This window comes from Rutidosis leptorrhynchoides, chromosome 8, assembly GCF_046630445.1.
Source record: "Rutidosis leptorrhynchoides isolate AG116_Rl617_1_P2 chromosome 8, CSIRO_AGI_Rlap_v1, whole genome shotgun sequence".
Lineage (NCBI taxonomy): Eukaryota > Viridiplantae > Streptophyta > Magnoliopsida > Asterales > Asteraceae > Rutidosis > Rutidosis leptorrhynchoides.
Genome location: NC_092340.1, coordinates 298,452,569 through 298,474,995, shown reverse-complemented (window position 1 = coordinate 298,474,995; position 22,427 = coordinate 298,452,569). Strand labels below are relative to the sequence as shown.

The window sequence follows — 22,427 nt, the reverse complement described above, 5'->3', positions numbered from 1 at the left end:
TATATAAAGATTAATATGGTGGATAATATTATTGTCGGTTGATGAAGAGTCATCAATTGTTAAAAGGCACGTGGCAATTAATTACTGTAAATGATTCTATATCGTGAAGAGGAAGCCAGCTGCATGGGAGATATTTTTGTGGAGGAAAACCAGTAAAATTACAATAGTACCCCTACTACAGTAAACAAACCTCTCTTTATATATATATATATATATATATATATATATATATATATATATATATATATATATATATAGTGGTAGGATCAAGAGGGAAGTAACCATTCGGGGGGAAGTGGGGGGAAGCAAAAAATTTTTTTTTTTTCGTTTTTTGAAAAAACTTTGTTAACGAACATTATAGATGAGATGAAAATATGAACATTTAGTAGAGACATTTTGTGATAAATGTTTTTATTTTGACGGAAAAACGCTCGAAGAAGTAATATATAATAATTATCGTGTTTTTCGAGCGTATTTTGAGGTTTTAGCTATTGGGGTTTAGATATTAGGGTTTAGATATTAGGGTTTATAGGGTATAGATATTAGGGTTTGGAAATTTAGGGTTTAGGGTTTAGATTTAGGGTTTATATTTAGGGTTTAGATTGAGTTTTTAACACGAACGGTTTAGAGTTTAGGGTTTAGGGTTTAGGGTTTGGTGTTTTGGGTTTATGGAATAAATTCAAAACACCAAATACTAAACCCTAAACCCTAAATCTAAACCCTAAACTCTAAATCGGGCTAAATTTTACTTCACAAAACATGAAAAAAAAACGTTCATATTCTTCGCGAACAATATTATCTTGAATGTTATTTTTGTCGGTCGTTTTCCCGCCTAAATAATAACATTCATCACGAAGTGTCTCTTCTAAATGTTCATATTTTCGTGTGATCTTGATACCGGAAAAAAAATTTTAAAAAAAAATGATTTTTTTTTTGCTTCCCCCCGCTTCCCCCGATTGGTTACTTCCCCATTGATCCTGCCCATATATATATATATGGGTGTGGGTGTGTGTGTGTGTCAAAGTTTGATTGAATACAAAATAAATTTAACACCAAAAAAAGCCCGTCGGGTATTTGACTGAAGTTGTTAAGCGTCAGTCAATAACGACCCACCAGGGGTTTCTTGTTCTTTCTTTATTTTATTTTATTTTATTTGTGATAGCTAGAGTTAAAGTAACAACATTATTAATGCCTTCAAATATTGTCACAAACATATTCAAGTGATGATGTGCGTAGCCCATCGGGCAGAGTAATTGAGCTTGGTCCATAGGCCGCGGTCAAGTCTTGCTCCTAAACCCTAATTCCCTCTTATAAATAGAGGGGTAATCTAAGCAATTAGGGCACCGAATCGGGACACATTCTCACTAGGGTTTTTACCTACGACTCTTCGTAGGGTTTTTCCCCTTCGCCGCCAATCGGCGCCGCCATTGGCCGGCGGTCAGCCCTTAGCCACCCTCCCGAGATCATCATCTCGGCTAGGGTTATCACGGTAACCGGACCGGAGGTTAACGTCGTTGAATCTAATAAAACCCCCTCTAATGCTCTCATGCATGTTCTTAGCCCTAGACGGAAATATGCATGATCAAGTGGTACTTTCATTGAGAGTGTGGATCAAAAGGTCTCCTACTGCTGCAGCGGGAAAGCTTTGTGCATTTGTAAGTTTCTACTTCTTTGCTTTTGAATCTGAGGTTAGTTATTTTTTGTCGTGGATATCAAAGTCCTGTCAAAATAAATCACGTGGCCATATTTGTACTTACCTGCCGTCCTAAATACCAAAGGCAATTAGAACTGTGATCTTAATGCAATTATATGATTTATTATTTTATTATGATATTATGGCAATTAAAATCATGCTTTGGTTGGCTACTATCAGTTTCTAGAAAATCGATGTATAGTAATCTCGATCCGGAGTATCTTTTATTATTAGTACGGAGTATCTTTTATTATTAGTAAAAGATTGTTCAAGATATTAATTTTCACAAGCAGATACGGAGTATGTATTTTACTTTTGGCATATTTATATGTGATACATATGGTACAAGTTCTCATTGCTTGGATATAATAACCTACATTAATTTTCAAACGTGGTCAACTTCTTTTTGCAAACGTATAAGAAACGAAAATATTGGCCTCCATTCAATGAACAAAATTAAATTAAATTCTTTGATGAATTTATTCGTGGCTGGAGGGCAACGGTCTTGGCTACAGATGTTTACGCAATTCTTCGCGCGGTTCCATACACGGCTCTTTGTAAACTCGTTGTCCAGCTCGTTTTCGTGGCTATTTGCGTACCCATGTGTGCGGCTCTTCGCACAGGTTCTTGGCTCGGTTCCGTACGCGATCCTTGGTGCGATATTTGGGCACTATGGTTATAGTCTTTGCGCGGTGTTGCCGCAGCTTGATTGCATCCCCTCACGAAACCCTTTGCGCGGTCATATGCGACCCATTAGCACGGTCCTTTCCGCACCATTTGTTCAGCGCATGCGCGGTCCTTTGCGCAACTTATTGAAAACCACACGAACACGTGGCTGTTATGTTTACCTGACACCATTTGTTTTTCGATTACTTGGTGTCAGTTATTTCAGGATCTCTTCGACTGAAACTACAATTGTACTAGAATTTTACGCAAACAGGAAGGGGTGTCGACATGCATCAATCTTATTGTTCACGTGGGGGAAAAGTGGTTCGTGGATAACAACCCGCGTAATCTCACAGTCGATCGTTCCATTGATCAAAAACTCAGTTAAATTTCTATGCAAATTCGATCGCCTCTGTTGCGTTTGGTTTGGCCATGACCGCATTTTTTCTGCAATTGTTATGACGTCGAAGACGTTGGGTCAGGTCCGTAACAATGAACTCCGTAACCGGATTTGGTGAGGAGTATTCGGGATAACGACTCGTATATGCATGGCTGCGGTTTACGCGGAATAAGCTGTGTATCAATTTAAATAATCCGTGTGATCTCTTAATTAAACAACATGCGTGTCCGCAATTTCTATGTCGTCAAGCATTTGTTTACATGGTTGCATTCGGGTTATTATGACCGATGACTGATTTTTGACGAAGCAGTAATCTCAACCATTCTTGAAGAAAGACTTGCTTTATTTCTAAAAATTTCAGCCGCAAACCATCTGCTCATATATAGTAATATATCAAACACAATTCAAAAGTTTGTTCAAATATTAATGGTTGGACAGATTATGTACCGCTTGTCACAATTATTAATTGGGTCAAAAATATCAAACATAAATTTCACGAGGATTACTTTGGCACAAGCTCTTCAAGAGTGTCTATGACATAGACATAAATTTCTAATGCATGCACGTATGCACCTACAGTACAATTACACTGTCTTTTCACGGTGCCACTGTGGCGTTAATCGTGAAGCATCTCCAGTTACCTTATCCGCAGATAATTTGTGATATGCGCATTGCACCATGGCGGCTCTGCGTAAGGCTATGGTTGCAACAATTATTGTGCGGTTCGCAACACTTTGCATGTGTTGCGCGCACTTTTCCTTTGCACCATGGCGGAAAAAGTGTAAGGCCATGGTTGCAACAATTTTTGTGCGGTCTGCAACACTTTGCATGTGTTGCGCGCACTTTTCCTTTGCACCATGGCGGCTCCGCGTAAGACCATGGTTGCAAGATTCTTTGTGCGGTCCGCAACATTTTGCATGTGTTGCGCGCACTTTTCCTTTGCACCATGGCGGCTCCGCGTAAGGCCATGGTTGCAAGATTCTTTGTGCGGTCCGCAACACTTTGCGTGTGTTGCGCGCACTTTTCCTTTGCACCATGGCGGCTCTGCGTAAGGCCATGGTTGCAAGATTCTTTGTGCGGTCCGCAACACTTTGCGTGTGTTGCGCGCACTTTTCCTTTGCACCATGGCGGCTCCGCGTAAGGCCATGGTTGCAAGATTCTTTGTGCGGTCCGCAACACTTTGCGTGTATTGGCGCACTTTTCCTTTGCACCATGGCGGCTCCGCGTAAGGCCATGGTTGCAAGATTCTTTGTGCGGTCCGCAACACTTTGCATGTGTTGCGCGCACTTTTCCTTTGCACCATGGCGGCTCCGCGTAAGGCTATGGTTGCAAGATTCTTTGTGTGGTCCGCAACACTTTGCGTGTGTTGAGCGCACTTTTCCTTTGCACCATGGCGGCTCCGCGTAAGGCCATGGTTGCAAGATTCTTTGTGCGGTCCGCAACACTGCACCATGGTGGCTCCGCGTAAGGCCATGGTTGCAAGATTCTTTGTGCGGTCCGCAACACTTTGCATGTGTTGCGCGCACTTTTCCTTTGCACCATGGCGGCTCCGCGTAAGGTCACAGTTGCAAAAATTTTTGTGCGGTTCGCAACACTTTGCGTGTGTTGCGCGCACTTTTCCTTTGCACCATGGCGGCTTCGCGTAAGGCCATGGTTGCAAGAATTTTTGTGCGGTTCGCAACACTTCGCATGTGTTGCGCGCAATTTAAAGGTGGTGTCAACTTAATGTTGGATTTCAACACCACAAAATACTTTCTTAGTATTGAAATCGGGGCTAGCATGGTGCTACGTTATCAATTGGAAAGACGTGTTCAATTTTCATGTGCGGCCATATAACCTATATTTGGTGGGTCCGTTTGCACAATATGCGTTCTCGGAATATCTCCCTTTTGGGAGGAGCGTCATTATGAATCTGGACAGCCCCGGGTCGCTCCTGGTTCATGCTCCGTGGTGTCGTCATTGACTGTATACTAGTTTGTCAGAAGAGCGGACGCACTTCATTACCCTGTTTTACGGTGAAGGCATAGATATGTGATGTAAAATATTCCGTAGCACACTTCAGCAATACACGATATCTTTTCATAGTTCCTTTGCGCTTCGGACGCCATTGTGGGCGTTAATCCCGAGTAGTACCATCCCCACTTCTCGCGATTCATTTGTGCATTTCAGTTTATTCGTGCTTCGCGCACTTTGCCTAAGTCCATGGCGGCTCTGCGTAAGCCCATGGCTGCATTTTACGTGCGATGAGCAACATATCGCCTATGTATTGCGCGCACTTTGTCTAAGTCCATGGCGGCTCTGCGTAAGCCCATGGCTACAGTTTATGTGCGGTGTGCAACACAAGGCATATGTGTTGCGCGCACTTTGTGTTGCGCCATGGCAGTTCCACGTAAGCCCATGGCCGCAGTTATGTTCGTACTTCTTACACGTTGCACCATGGTAGCTCCGCATAAGCCCATGGCTGCGGTTTACATGTTGCACAACTTGCACGGTTCTTTGAACGATTATTTGTGCAGTGATATGTGCAGTCTTTTGCGCAATGCTTTTCAGCTACCTTTTAGCGTGCTCATTTGAACAAAGTTCTATACGTGATGCCGTGCACGTTTCTTTCTTGTTGGAATTCCATCTGCACAAGTTTCCATACGTGTTTATGTAAAGGTGGTGTCAACTTTGTCTGTGCACCGATTCTTTTTGTATTAAACTTTAACTAATTACAGTAGTGTCACTCCAGTTAAAGTAATCACAAGTGCAAATGTGAAGTCAGAGACTGATTTTGCAATAGTCGTTACTTCATGGACAGGTACTGAATATACCATTATTAAACTTTAGCAAAATAGCATTTACCAAAAGAAAAATTCAGCCAAAAGACACACAATGTGTGTTGTTCTACTTTCTTTTATTTACTTTTTAACAAATGAATAAGTGGACTGTTTTACTGTAAAAATGTCCAAACATATTCATTCATTATATATATCTACTAGTTTTATGAGCTCGTGCGTTACACGACATTTGTATAAATTATTATCCGATAATGTTGGTATTGATACTTATCAAATGTATAATACAATTACAATAAAAAAAATTCTGTATTACTCATAACAATTATATCGAAAACATTAGTATTAATAATAAAGTATAGATTATGAGCCCGTTTGTTGGAATATTTTAATTTAAATGACAAATAATCAATAAAACACCAAACATGAGACCCTAAATAGTTGTTTAAAACCGGTCGTTAAGAATAATATCCTTTGTACATCTTTAAATGTATATGTTTTTTAGTACAAACTTACTACACTACGGTATTGATCATTGAGCTCCCGATTTCATGAGCATTTATATATTTATATATATAAATATTAATATTAAATCAATGTATCGTTTAAATAATATTATTTATGATCATTTAAAACAATTTCATAATAATATTTTAACATATAATAATATAATATATAATATTATTAATATAATTATAACATCTATAGTTAATACTAATATATTATTATATGATAATATAATATAATATCTTAGGTAATAAAATATGTATATTAAATCAAATTAAGAAATCTAATAATTCAATTAATATATGAAAATAATTGATAAACTTGGTAGAAGTAAAGGACGAGTTGACATGTGTCGAAAATCAAGCAGAAGTTGACACGTAGAATAATCATTACGTGCTTTATATAATGTAATGTAATAATAATAGACAGATACCAAAAGCCAAAATATTATAGACAAAAATAATGGAACTGATATAAACAAACACGTGGAGGACCTCTTTCTCAATCACAACTCATTAGTAACATGATCGGCATCATCATTTGTCTTCAAGTAAAATCGATTCAGACGTTCCGAAGCTCTCGTAACCTATGACACAAAAAATAAAACGAATCAGGTTTTTCTCTGTTCAGACTAAAAAATAAATTTGACTTATAATCCAAATAATAAATTTAACTGAATTTACCTGAAGGTCCCAATCTGTCTTCCAATTCAAATATAGAAGTGTAATCGTTTGTGTTAGAACACCACATATCATTCCGATCCATATACCCTGTCAAGTGATATCAAATCAAATTTATCATAAAAAAAATCTTGACTGGGTGTCTTTGTTTTGCTAAATGTTATTTCGATTATACCTTAACTTCGAGAGATGTTAAATATCCGAGCATAGCTCCAAATGGAACACCAATTAAGTAAAAGCAAACAAGATTAACGATCGCGACAGTTGCCTGCAGACCGGCTCCAACAGCCACCCCTAATGTTGAAAACACATTTGTCATATTGTGAACACGTTATAATATGCGTGCATTGGCGAGTCTAGTATATAAGGAGTGGGGTCCTATGACCCCACTAGTGTAAAAAAAATTTATACAATGTATACTTCAAATTGTGTAGGACACTACTAAATTTAATGATAGGAACCCATATATTTTGAAAAATTTTGGTTTTCTTAGGTAAACAATCACTAAAGTGTCCTTAAAATATAATTAGCTTTGAAAAAAATTTCAGGAACCCAATTAGATTTTCATCTAGGATTCGCCACTGTATGCGTGACTAATTTCTTTGCATGTTTGGGTTGAACTGGTTGAAATTACTTAAATCAATTATGAATTTCATATAACTATGCTTAGAAAAAAGATTGAACAAATTGCTTACTGGTACTCCATACATCCCGAAATAAGTGTCCTTCATATATGAATCATGGTTTTAGGAATGTGACATCATTTCATTTTTTGACAAACTCAATGGGGGCATTAAATTTTTTTTCAATACTAATTATATTTGAATACTATTTTAGTGGTTATTTATTTTTAAAAAACTACAAATTTGAGAAAAATATAAGGTCTGAGTAGTTAAATTTAGTAGTGTCTTATACAACTTAAGAGAAAAACTATAAATTCGAAAAATATATGAGCAACTCAAGTTAATTTTAGTGGTGTCTTATACAATTCAAAGGATATTTTTTTAATAAAATTCAAAGTAGTGGGCTATAACCTACATTTGCCACGGGTCAAATGTCTATTTTACCCTTACTTTTCACATGTAGTTTTTTAATTGGATATAGTCATGTAGATAAAGAGTAAAATTGGAGCCTTGGTTTATTATATATAGTATGTCTCTTAGTCTCTGTAGTCTCTGTAGACACTTATTATGGGACGAAAAAAGTATTAGAAATTTGCAAATTGAGACTTGTGAACTTCAAAACTTTAGATTGCAAAGTAAATTATGATGTTCAAATAGTGAACAATAACCTCAAAATGCATGCAGACTAGTAAGAAACAAACTGTTAAAACTTTGCTAAAAATAGTTTGACTAAATAAAATTTATGAAAGAGAAGTAGTTACCTGAGAGTACTGGATAAATGCTGTTTAACAAAACAGAGAAGGATAGGAGTAAAGAAAGATCTGATACAGTATCTGCAACTCTATCATCATCTGTAAACACGTACGCAAGTTTTTTTCCAAACACCAAACAAAGAATAAAGAAGAACATGCCAATCGTGAGGGATGTCCCTAACAAGACTTTTATCGAAAACTTTACTGCTTTTGCGTTTCCTCTCCCTAATTCATTAGCCACTCGAACACTTTATACATGTAAAATTACAATACAATATAAATCAGTCAAAGAATGAAGGATTGCTTATATTTAGATATAAACTAGAGATTTAGCATACCGCGTTTTATTATATTATTAGAGAAAAATAATATAATAGCCCATAGCGACCAATTAACCCGTATATGGGTCTAAATTGCCACCTCTAGGTGCACAATTGTGGCAAAGCAAAGGATACTTAAATCAAATGAATGTTTTCATTTGAGAATTGGATAAATTTTTGCATAGCATATGAAAATTCAACGCTCTTGAAAGTTGTTAAGAAATGCTTGATTATTTACCATGCTGCACCTAAGAAACCAAGGCTTATCATGAACTCCCATACGTTAACGTTCAGGCTGCAAAAAAAGCAGGAAAAGGCCGTTTTAGTTTCTTACAAACGACTTAGTAATGGAGAATATGAACACGCATTTTTACCAAATCGAGAAGGCAGATATGGCGACTTCTGCATCTGCCATGTATCCAGCAAGTAAGACCAGAACAGCATTGTACCATAACTCCAAGCTACACATGAGTAACAACAGTCAGACAACAGTTTGACTTTGAAAAATATGACTCCAACTTTGTTAACAGAATGAAATTTCATAACATTCATAAATCATAATGATCCCTTATATCCATTAAGATTTTATTAAGTCAGAAAGCATATAGGTATAATTGGATGGGAGCTTTTAGGAGCTTTTATGAGCTTTTATGAAAAACGTATATTTAATAAAAAGCTTCGTTTGGTTAAAAAAGCTTAAAGCTTTTAGACGAAAAACTAAAAGCTATTAGAACTAGTGTTTGAAAAAGCTCCTAGCTTTTTATCATTTTACTTTTTTTTAACAGTTTCAACTAATCTGCAAAATAATTAAATACATCTAAAGAACTAATAGCTACCAGCTAACAACAATTAGCTATCAACTATCAGCTAAAAGTTCAAAGTTAACAGCTACCCGCTAGTGTTACCAAATATACCCTAAAGTGAGTGAATCACTTGGTATCACTTTGACTTTGAAAAGTCAAAATAGTAAAAGAAGAACACAAATTTGAACGTGGGCGAACACCTCTTTCAAACAACAAAATCAATACTATTTGTTAAAAACACATGAAGTTTAGATATTAGCTCGAATAAATTTCGACAAATAAATATGAATCAAATACTTACCAGACCATCACACCAGAGGATATTGAGAGCTTGACAACAGGCAACAAGTCCTTAAAAGCAGCAACCGTAAACCCTTTCCAAGAATTCGGACACCATCCACCAAAAATGTATATAAACTCACCAATCACAAGGACCCACGACGACATCGAGAGTGAAATCATTGCACCCGCGACTCCCATATTCAACTTATACACGAAAAGCATTGATAAAGGTATATGGATAGCAAATTGTAGTGTAGAAAGCCATGCAATAATCATGTTCTTTAACTGTGCTTGTAGATACATTTGTATAGTCAAGCTAAAAACATAGTTGTAGATGAATGGAATGAACCATAACGAAATGTATCCGCCACTTTTTGCTAACGCTTCTTCTTCACCAACCAGTCTGAAAATCTGAGTAGCAAAAATGAATACTGGGAGCAACACAGTTAAAGTAATCAAGTCAACGATCCATGATCTTTGCAAGTAAATGCCCATCATATGGTCGTGCCCTGCTCCAAATGCTTGTCCGCAAAGGGTCTCGGTTGCACTAGACATGCCCAACTGTCGATATATTCAAATTAATCGATTTATCTATAAACAGTAAGTGGTCAGATATGGTGAACTTACAAGTATGCCATTGACAAAACGGACGCTAAGCGTTTGAACAAGGGCGTAGCCAGCAAGATCAATGTCACTGATATGTCCAATAAATGATTGTGTGACGACGATAGTTCCGAATGCACATACTCTTGATATGACACTTGGAAATGCGACTCTCCATATTTTTTTCGATTCGATCCATATCCTTTGTTTTAGATCCCCTTCCTCTTCTTCTTCTTCTTCATATTGCAAAAGCTTTGTCTTGATCTCATCATCCATTCTGAAAACGAAAGATTATAAATGTATTAGCAGACATAAAGTAGCGAGTAAACAATAAGGTTTTTTCTGTTTAAGCGAGTTATCTCGTGCCGGTTTTTGACCTCGCCGCCTGATTTGAACCTAATTTTGAAGATAACAAAGTTCAAATGCTAATTTGGGGGGAAAAATTTTATCGATTGTTTTATCTCGGGCAATCGTGCAAGCCTGATCGCAATCTGGATTGGCGACACTGTAAAAACAATCGGAGGATTAATCTACTCAACTAGATTGAGTAATTAATATCCTAGGCGATGAATTCCGACGAAGATAATCGGAGTTCGATCGGAGTCGAGAAACTCTGAATTTGAGAATCGAAATTAATCTACTTGTGTGTGTCAAGATCCTCAAATGAATGACCTAAGGGGTCTATTTATTGGCGGGAAAGTTTGTTGCATGGGTGGTTGACGTGTCACACATACCACCTATGCGTAACAAACGTTCCTGAATATTCGGTATGACGTGGCACAGACGCTCCGATCGTATGCCACTGCCAAGATATATTGGGACACACCGCACACGTGCTGGGTGTAAGGCTATAGAATATTAGAATATCCAAGCTAGAGGGCTTATGTGTAAACACATCAATATAAACTCCAAGTATTCCTATCCGGCATATTCTAAACGGTTATTTATGTTCGGATCTTGTATGATCACGACACTATAATAATATCACTGATCATCCACCTCTATCTTGTTTCTTGCATAATTTGTACTCTTTATCTTCATCCATCCGGATATACTTTACCTCCTAATGCAAGCAGACATCCAATTCCGACTAGAAATGCTCGTTTTAAACGGCTAATGGTAGATTGAAAACCGTCTTCTGATGCGATTCGTAGGACGTATCATTACCACCCAAGGAGGTTTGAAGGTTAGATCATTTATCTCAACAACCCTCATCAGTTGCACGTAACACACACGTTCGGGCGGAAACCCGAACCCGATCGACGGTACCCAGGGAACACATCGGTCCGGGTAGAGGTCTGTGAACGAATCCGGTAAAACCTCCCTATAGGGTCAATATATACCACCATTATTGGTATTCAATTGGTTTAAAAAAACCATGTTATCCCTAAGGATCGAACCCATGACACAAAGTACATGGGGAGAACCGTTGAGCTATGCCCGCAAGTTGCACCATAATGGTTTATTTTGGAATTTTGTTAAAAGTATCACCAATAATAATAATTTTAATAACAATTCTCCGTAATCAGTATAAAAAAGGGTTGGTTTTCAAGAAGTGAAGTGCTATATGGCTTCATCAAGTGTTGCCCTATTTTTGTGGTAGTAAAATACTTCGTATATAAATTTTATACGTGTTAATGGGATACTGTTAGGTAGTACTCCAACAAAAAAGTCTTGTTTGGAATGAAGCTGGAATGAGGAACCTTTTGGCATGAGTCCCATCCATCTCCTATTATTGTTTCTTTTCTTATATGAAAATCATTTTTAAATAATAATCATTTTATAAATAACGAAGTTATACAGAAATATCAAAGCAAGTCGCATAATAATAATAATAATAATAATAATAATAATAATAATAATTATAATAATAATAATAATGAGAGGAATTTCTCTACTCTTTCACTTCGGGTGAAAAAATGACACACTTTTCTATTCTAGAATAGAAGAATAATTGTCAACATCTCACTTTCAAAACTAACACATATGAATTTGATTTTATTGTTGTTGTTAACAATAATAATAATAATAATAATAATAATAATAATAATAATAATAATAATAATAGTGTAATACATTATTATTTCTCTTGAGCTCGGAGTAATTTCTAATAATGGCTTAAAAAGCTTTAATGAAGCATTCAGGTTTGCCTGAGTGGTCACTGAATTGCCCAATGAAGCACACCATCCGGATTCAATTCCTGGCTATGCTAAATTGTTCAAAAAGGGAGTGCGAATAGAGGGTGCGCATAATGCGCAATTCACCCGGTACCAGGTCTCGCGCTCGGGAGGCTTGATTACTCGAGGTTTTACCTTCTATGGAGGAGCCAATGTACTCGTTTATAGGAGGGTTTCCTTCCTTACCCAAAAAAATTCTTTTTTAAAACGTATTGTTTCGTATAATCTAGTTTACAAAAAATAAAAATAAAAAAATAAAAGAATTGGATTAAACTTTACAAACAACAAAGAAGTCAGTGACGTGGCGATAATAAAACCCACATGCAAGAACAAGTACCATGTGGTTTGTGTAGATTTTACCACATCCGTCGTCATCATCTACTTTGTTTCTATAATTCTATTTCCTCGCACCAAACAAAATACAATTTTTATACGCGAAAAAAACGTGTACCGTAGATTTCACAAACAATCACAACAAACATTCAAAGGTCATGTGCATCACCATATAAACCAAACTTTTATTCAAGTGTTTAGTACCATAAAAAGTAAACACGATCGTTGGTTTATAAATCATAAAAAGATGTTGCATATATATTATACATTATATATTATATATTATATATAATATATATTATATTATATATTATATATACTAATTAAAAAATAGTACAACAAAAGAGAGTAATCTTACACACTTAAAGATAAGAACTTGTCAAAGAATTGAGCTTTTTAAACTAAATAAAATTCAAAATTAGGGTATTAAAATGAAATGAAATATGTACAAGGAAACTTACTAAATGATATAAAAAAAATTAGGCACGAAGTGAGCAGAGTATATCGCTTATTTAATTGAAACTTTAGCAAAGAAGCAGGAGAGAGTTTTGTAGTTTGTTGGCTTATAGATTCTACAGGCCGCTATTTATTTATTTTTTTATATTTATAATGGCCATGAAAAATATCGGGGTTTTGTGGTCCGAATATATTTGGTAATTTATTTTTATCTTGTTGATATTTTGTGCTTTAAATGGTGCTATATTATTAAGAAAACTTAGTATAATAAATGCAATCTATCTATAAACCTTTCATTTATTCACAGGTTGTTGAACCAAAATATATGGTGCATGTTTGATTGAGAGTTATGGAAATTGAATATGTGAATTTAATTAACATTGACGAAGTTTAAGTAATGGGATTGTTTTTTCTGAACGTGGTTTATAGTTTCGTGCTTAGTTTGGGTAGGCTGATATTTGTTGTTTTAGATCGTTTTAATTTCTTCTGTTATGTTTTTTTGTCTAGGTTGGGCTTTTTCATTGGTTTAATTAGTTGATTCTGATCGTTTCGTGTTTAGATATGGTGATTCTGATCGTTTCGTGTTTAGATCTGTTTGTATTTTTTTAAGTTTTCTTCTTATAGAAGATCTAAGTTTATCTTATTAATTACTAGTATTATCTTCGTTTTTTCTCAAAAAGATAAAAAAAGAATGGGTCTGTTAAGTATAAAGGAATCAAAATTAAAAAATATATTCAAAATTCTTTAATGATGGTGGATTTCAAAGCTATTACTACAAATTTGAAGTATCACTACAAGAAAAAAAATGAGTTTAGTGAGGACTATTTGGTCACTAACCACACAAAAATGATCACTATATTAAATTAGTGATCAAAATTATTTATCACTTTCCGTATATAGTCCGTCACAAAATAAAATTAGAGTTAAAAATATCAAATTGATCACTATAATAACTAGTCTATAGTGGTCACTTTTTATAGTAACTATTATATTAGTGACAAAAAAAAAGTTACTCACTTTGACTATTTGTGACCAAAACGTGGCCACCCACACTGACGGTTTGTGACCATAAGGTGGTCACTCACACCGACGGTTTGTGACCAAAAAGTGATCACTCTCACAGACAGTTTGTGACCAAATGTGTCACTTACAATGACGTTCAAAGGCTCAATCAGTAGCTATTGGTTTTATAGCATGACCCGAATCAGTGGCTATTAGTTTTCTAGCATGATTCGAATAACTCTCTCTATGATACTGTTGTCTTCCTCGGGTAGTCACAACAATAACTTAAGGAACTCCTTTGAATCTCTAACTCCCCCAAATAAGGAATGCTTTCTTTGAAGTGTGTGTCCTATACCCTACATCTATAGAAGTCGTGGTTGAATCATCATTTTACTTGATTACAAAGCTATGCTGAAGTCTAGAAACTCCCTTCTCAAAGTGTATGGGCATAATTTCCAAAGCTCGAGAGTGTAGGGGGCTAATAAATCAATCTCTATCTTTAAGTCCTCAAAACATGTGGGTTTTTCTTCGAATTCTCATTTGCTCCTCGAATCGATAATAACTCGTCATGAACATCAACCATATCCATATCCCCCATAATGATGCTTCTATGAAATAAAACATCATTGTAAAAGTGGTTAATGTAGTCGGCAATATCCAAATGTAGATAAATCATCGTGAACGGAAAAGCCGAGAATCACAGCGTAAGTTAAATCTGGTGACAATATCTCTGAATTCAAAAAAATACGGTGACTAAGACATTCGGTTGGTTATTTAAATTAAATATAACAATGAGCCGCACCGTATTTGGAAAATCCGAAGACACTATTCCTGAATTATGCGTAGTAATCGGTGATAAAATCATGCAAAGTTGAAAATTAAATATCAATTAGATTTCGTTACGTTCGTCAACTTTCGTTAGTTGATTCTTACTAGTATGTCAGAAAGTTAACTGTTAACTTTGCACAATGAGTCCTCCGTCAGGAAAATCAAAACTTTTTTTCACTGGAGGTCCTTGTCCGAAATTTTTGGACTTGGACCTTTAATTCGTAAAGACTTCATCTTGGTCCTTATGTTGTTGGGATGTAGTGCAAATTCGGACACAAAAATAGCTAAGGCCCAATTTCGTACAAGCGTAGTCTTGTTGGGCTTTAGTAATTCCTCAAAGCCCAATAACCATTTTAAATCCGGAAAACCCTTGAGTTAGCAGAATATCGAACATAAATTGAGTTCATTTTGGACAAATAGGTGAATCCGAACAGCCCATTGATAACCCCAAATTTGGACAGGCCTATTACACTAAGACCAAATCCGGTCAAAATTTCAAGCATAAATTCAATCATCGTAATCGTTACACATACTGCAATGCAGACACAAATTCGGGAATGGATCCAGATCACATTCGCTCCTAACTTAGATCCAAATCAATCTGCAGGATCTGAATCAGTTTGTCCGGATTTATTCATGAAGCATGTAACCATTTTTAGTTGTTCGTCATCTTCATCATCGTGTTTTTTCCAAACAAATTGTTTTCTTCGATTTAAAGCTTGTAAATGATTCATGTGAGTTCTATAGGCTGCAATTAAAGTATTTTGTGAAGAATCTTCAATCATAACATCAACAAACTCAAATAATCGATGAAGAACAGTCACGAGTTCTTAAATGAACTAGTAATTTGAAATCACGGTTTAACCATTTTTAGACCATGAATTCTTCACGAAACTTTCACGGTTTGATCGTTTTCAGTCTACATTTATAGTGCCAAGTTGATTTTAAGTCAAAAATTTCACTTAGCATAAATGTTAATGACAGGTATAAATAACGCCGTTAAACAAAGATATAAATATATTAGATATAAATAACTTCATTAAACAAAAAGAGAAAAACTTACAGTGATAAGCCTAATGTGACACCCTACATTTTTTTATTAACTACGGTGGAAGGTAAAACATATTAGTTATTTAACACAAGCAATCAAAATATTAAGTTATTACAGAAAACCGGTGCCATTATCCTCTTTACAAATTACATTATAAAGTCACAAAAGTCACATCAGAGTGAGTCACGATCTAGCATAACATCAATCATCCCGTCATTTCCAAAACATTAAAAGCTAAGTACCTGCAAGGGGAAAGACAGGGGAGAGTTAGCATATAACTAAGTGAATGAGTTAACTACAGGCAACAACATATAATAAAAAGTTATACTAACAAGTCATACAACTAAGCATGCAAAACCACTAGTGCAGTCAATAGAGACTTCGACAGTCTAGCAGGACCTGCAACTACTAGTTGATCGGACTGAGGTCTACCGAAAGTTCCTCCTACATACTGAGTAGTATAATTCATCCACACTCAGGAGATGCATCATTCCGACTTATACTACACCGACTGCCATCGAGGAACCTAACCCCACATGGTTGATCTCTCCTACCTCAGGCTACCACATGCTAGGGACACACTAGGGTTTATCACAGAATATCACCCAATATCAGCATGTAATAGATAATCATCATCAATCAAATACCATAGTATAATGCTTCTAAACTAGCATGACATATACAGTTTAACTAGTTATTATATACTACTTGTCTATAGTTAAACTCACTCACTGTATATGTATCAACAAGCTAATCGAACTCTAATTCTACGGGGTCGTCTCCTTGTCTTGTCTTCCTGAACAGATCATAATGAAAATTAACATACTACATAAGAGTACATTTCGAATAAAATGTTTTCGAGCATTAAGGTTGTAAAACAGACAAGGTTTTCGAACAGCACAATGTTCTCGGACAGGACATGTTTTCGAGTAGTCCAGATTTTCGGACAACAGGGTTTTCGAGCAGTAGGGTTTTCGAGCACCTCACGTTGACTAGACATTAAAGGGTCAAGCTAATAAATGATTAATAGGTTTTCTTTAAGCGTAAACTTCATAATAAGAATATGATGTTGGAAGTAATTCAATTTATCTTGCGATGATAAATGGTATTATGTGATACTGACTCTGAAAAAGTCCAAATTCACTATATGGAGAAGTAAAGAAACTTCCTGAATAAATGGCATATGCATTATGCTTATAAAGGAAATCAGACTGAATGATTGAGAAGAGACACTATTTATAATGCTGTTAGTCTCAATTGGATTTTGTCTTGACATAAGGACGTGGTATGGGATTCCTTGTGATAGAAGCTATGGAGAAGTAGATGATGCATCTTTTATTCTCATGCTTCGGTCTTGAAGTTTAAGGCATGGTAGACTTAGACTTGTTAATTAAGATCATCTGCAGAGATCTATTAACAATGAACATTCTGTTGTGCGGAATTGATGTTAAGAAAAAAATCAATACTTCATTTAGTAATTGAAAATTTTGGTATATGGTGAGACTAAATTAGTGACGACAATGATGTGAATTATTTCCACTATATATGGAGTTCAGTTAGAAGTATGAAACTAAAGATAATTGAGAATATAAAGATGTCTATCTTTATTATTTTATCTTAGGTTTTGTATTGCTTCATTGAAGTTCAGATTTGCAAGTGTGAAAACTTTATTAAGTTCTCTAGATCAAACATAGAATACTTAATTACGTCAATCGTCCTTAAAGTTTACTATTAATTTCACTTTGGACCTTAAAGTTATTTTTTTCATGCTAACCTTAATGTTTTAATTTGATTTCATATTCATCCCTAGAACTAACTAGCCTAGGTGACTTAACAAAGATGACTTAACATCACTTAGTTCTAGGGACGCATATGAAACTAAATCAAAACATTAAGGTTTATCATGAAAAAAGTAACTTTAGGACCCATGGTGGTAAACTTCAGGGACAACTGGCGTTACTAAGTTTTTTTTTTTTTACATAGAAAATAAATGAAAGCAATTAAAACTGTCATTCTCGATCCCTTTTTTTAGTGAAAACGAAATAAGAAGAATGAAAGAGATGGAAAATGGATTATAGATTTAAAAGTTTTTAGCTTTAATTAGCTTTAAGGGTTTCCATCCATCAATCAGCGGATTTTATAGAAAAACAAATACACTCTTTTTGTTTATGACGAGACTCGAACTCATAACCTCAAAGTTGATGAGCTCCTTTAATACCGCTCGAATAAAAGCCTTTTTTATTTATAATGAGTGGATTACGAAGGAAGAGAAATCATGTGTTTTGTAATGACTAATAATCTTAATAAAGTCTTAAGTAATTGTTTATTCTATTATTTAGCTTTCTCGTTTGATGCTTATCTTCACCGTGTTAGTTATTATTCTTCCAACTCAGAATATAATATTATTAAAAAAATTTCTCTTTCTTTTTTCATCCCGTTATTTTCTACGAGAAAACTCTGACTAACACATTATAAATGTTAAAAACTATTGTATCATAACTTCGAGTATTTACTAGACATGTATGATGGAATTTTAAATTTTAAAGTGTAACGACCCGTCCTAATCCACCTGGACGAAGTCTTCATCAGATGGTCCCATTGCGAGGTTCTGACCTCTATATGCCAGGAACGACTCCATGTAATATCTTTAAAATGAGCAAATGCACAGCGGAAGGTTTCTTTCATACCTGAGAATAAACATGCTTAAAAGTGTCAACCAAAAGGTTGGTGAGTTCATAGGTTTATCATAACAATCATTTCATTATATTAATAGACCACAAGATTTTCGTTTATAATATATATGTACACTCGCAAGTGTATAAAAGTATTCTATAAGTTGTAGGCACCCGGTAACAAGCCTTAACGTTCATGTTTTACCCTCTGAAGTACACCAGATCAGGTGTGTTTAAAATAACCTCGAAGTACTAAAGCATCCCATAGTCAGGATGGGGTTTGTCAGGCCCAATAGATCTATCTTTAGGTTTCGCGTCTACCGTACATAGACAAGTAGTTTAATGTTACCAAGCTAAGGGTGTATTTCTGGTTTAAACCCACATAGAATTAGTTTTAGTACTTGTGCCTATTTCGTAAAACATTTATAAAACAGCGCATGTATTCTCAGCCCAAAAATATATATAAAAAGGGAGTAATGAAACTCACTATAATGTATTTTGTAGTAAAAATACATATGACGATATTGAACAATGCAGGGTTGGCCTCGGATTCACGAACCTATATCATTTATATATATATTAACATCTATAATTGTAATCGTACAAATTTATATATATTATTATTACTTTAATAAATTATATGTTTCATTAATAACTTAATTAACTATTTTTATTCTATATACTTTAGATACATAATTAGTATTTATTACACAAATAATAATATAGTTATGTCATAGGTATTTAAATATATTTTTTTATATAACAAATATTTATTTGGTAAAATAATATTAATAATAGGAATAGTATTAATAATAATGATACTTATAATAATAATGATAATTCAAATAATAATGTTAATAATAACAATAATAATAATACGAATTTTAGAATACAACCTTTGAGGAAACAAGCTTTTTTTAAAAATAAAACGCCACTGCCCGGACTTGAACCCGCGACCTCTCGATTAAAGCCAACACACGCGTACCCAATAATCATAATCATCTCATTATTTCCACCATCATTATAACCTAATCATCGTGAACCTTTTTCATCATCCTCTATCATAATCTAATCATTATCATAATCATTTTATCTCATCATCATCGATAACAACATCACAATCTTAAACTAAATCATCATCTTAATCATGTATCATCATCTTAATCATGCATCATGATCTTAATCATGCATCATGATCTTAATCATGCATCATGAGCATGATCATCATACGGTTATCATTATCATTTTATATATGTCATGACCATAAATATCATCAAAACCTTAACATCTAATATCATTAACATCATCGTTAAATCATCATTATTATCGTTATTTCTATGATCATTGTGAGTGTAACATCACAATTATTATTATCGACATTTCCCAGCCATCTAATATCGCTTCTTGGCCCATTAAAAATAGGAACGCAACCCAACAAGCACATGGCAGCCCAACAGTCCATTAACAGCCCAATCAACAATCCAGTAACCATAATAAATCGACAGCCCAATTCCATATACTTAATGATTTCTTGTCGACAGAAAGGAAAACACTAGCAGCAATAATTTACGCCCAAGTGGTTTTGCTTTAAATCAGAAATTATAGCCGTCGAATATAAAATTGCAAGTTGTAAAAGTTGTAATTGGAAACAGAAATAAAAGCTGTAAACGAATGGCCTGTTGTGGTGGTTTTGTGAGGATGGTTCATTGTAGATGGAAGGTGGTTTATAGTTCCCTGAAACATAATTTAATTAGCAGCAGCAGTAACCAACGAATAGATTTGAAGGTTTGATGTTTTAAATGGTGGTTTGGGGTTGAATACGAACGGGAACAGAAACTTTAGTCAAAAGCTTCGATCAATCCTTAGTACATAAGTGTATGGTGTTGGGTCTCGATCAAAACAAGTGGGTTTGGTGTTATCGAGCAAGACACACGAGCTAACTAGTTTAGTGTTCTCGGTGGTAATAAAGATTTCATCAAAGAAGAAGAAAAACAGATGAATAGGGTTTCGGTGACACGTTGTTGATGATGGATTGATGGTGGTTTTTCGATGATGACAGAAACAGTAACAAAGAAGTAGCAGTAGCAAGACAGGAGAAAGATAGCGGTTGTGGTGTGGTGATCGTGAGTGTTCGAATGGTGGCTAATTGGTGTCGGGTTGATGGTGTTAGCAGGATGGGTTTCTCGGTGGTGCAGGAAACAAAAGATAACAAGCACCAAAGGTGATTTATAAATCAGGAAAATAGTTAGCAAGCGCTAGCATGTAAGGGAGCTGAAATACGAGCATTAGTTGGGTTGCAGTATTTGAATAATAAAGAAACGAAAAGAGGAGAGGGAGAGCGATTTAGAGTGGTAGTTCATGAAGGTGGCAAGGGTGACGATATTAGAAGATTTTGGTGATGGTTTGATCATGATAAGACCATGGTGGTGATCCGGTGACATCTAGGGTGGTGGTGGTGTGTGCCGAAGGTGAAGAGGTAGGAGAAGAGATAGTGTGTGTGATCCTAACCCTTATGTGTATCTAATCTATATATCCTATCAATCAATATCAATATAATACTAAAAGTAATTAATAATATATATTAATGATAGTAAATTAAACTTGTAGTTAGTGGAGATCAATCAACACCAATAATTTAGCATTCCGTGATTATTAGTTGGTGGTATACTACCGACAGTTTTCAAGGACTATTATTTCGTAACCCGTTGTTAAATCAGTGGAGGATAAAAAGTACTCAGATAAATCCCAAAATTTTAAATTAAGTATATTTATTTATTTGAGTCATTATGGCATAAAATTTGGTCATTAACTATTAAATAAATATTACATTAATTATTCACTCCCAACCCCTAAGTAAAATATAAAAAGTTTTAAACTTTAACAAATAGTTTCTAAATACATTTTTAATAAGCCTAAAATTTATATTACTCATTTTCGGATCACCGTTTATTTTAAAACTATATAAGTTTGAACTTAACTTGCTTAATATCAATCGAAACATCAAACGAGTATTACAATCATTTAATATTTATTTTTAATATACTTTATTTATATATAGAGATATATTTTAAATAATAATTATTATAACATCTTATTTTTATTTTATTAATTTTTAATAACAACAATATATAATACTTTAAATTATATTTTGAATTATTATTTATATATACATACACACATATCTATTTACAATTAATTGTTCGTGAATCATCGAGAGCAGTCGAAGGTCAATTGAATATATGATAATAGTTCAAAATTTTTGAGACTCAACATTACAGACTTTGCTTATCGTGTCAAAAATACAATATCGTATCGAGAGTTTGGTTTAAAATTTGTCAAAAATTTCCCGGTCACTACAGTACCTACCCGTTAAAGAAATTTCGTCCCGAAATTTGAGTGAGGTCGTCATGGTTAACAATAAAAATATTTTCATGACGAAAATGAGTTAGAGTTTTATCATTATTGATTAATATAGATAAAACAATTTGATTAATCGAAGAGTACGAGTGAAGCTATCACAAAGGAGTGAAATGAGAAAAGTAAGTTTCGTCATATCTTTTGATGTAGATGGGTTGAATTTCGGAGTTCAAGGGATTTAAAGAAAATCTTCGAGATCTAAAAGATTTGATTCTTCGGCGAATAAGGAAATTAAGATTTCTATAATTAAATACGGTGATCTGCCTCGATTACTCTGTCTGATATTTCCATTATAAATTAAGCTTTTCCATTCCATTATTCTCACCATTCCTATACTTTCTTCCTTAGTTCATACATCTAAAAGATTGTGAAAATGCTTAATCTA

General features: G+C 34.7%; 1 protein-coding gene across 1 annotated transcript; it reads right to left on the bottom strand.

Moving 5' to 3' along the window:
- Positions 1–6,368: 6,368 nt before the first annotated feature.
- Positions 6,369–13,181, bottom strand: LOC139864990 (protein DETOXIFICATION 24-like). Its single transcript, XM_071853537.1, has 9 exons — positions 13,078–13,181; positions 10,131–10,383; positions 9,523–10,064; positions 8,793–8,879; positions 8,657–8,713; positions 8,108–8,346; positions 6,899–7,017; positions 6,727–6,813; positions 6,369–6,629 (listed from the first exon to the last, which is right to left on the bottom strand). Exons 2-9 carry the CDS (start codon positions 10,380–10,382, stop codon positions 6,549–6,551), a joined length of 1,464 nt encoding a protein of 487 aa, XP_071709638.1. The 5' UTR covers position 10,383; positions 13,078–13,181; the 3' UTR covers positions 6,369–6,548.
- Between the last annotated feature and the right edge of the window lie 9,246 nt (positions 13,182–22,427).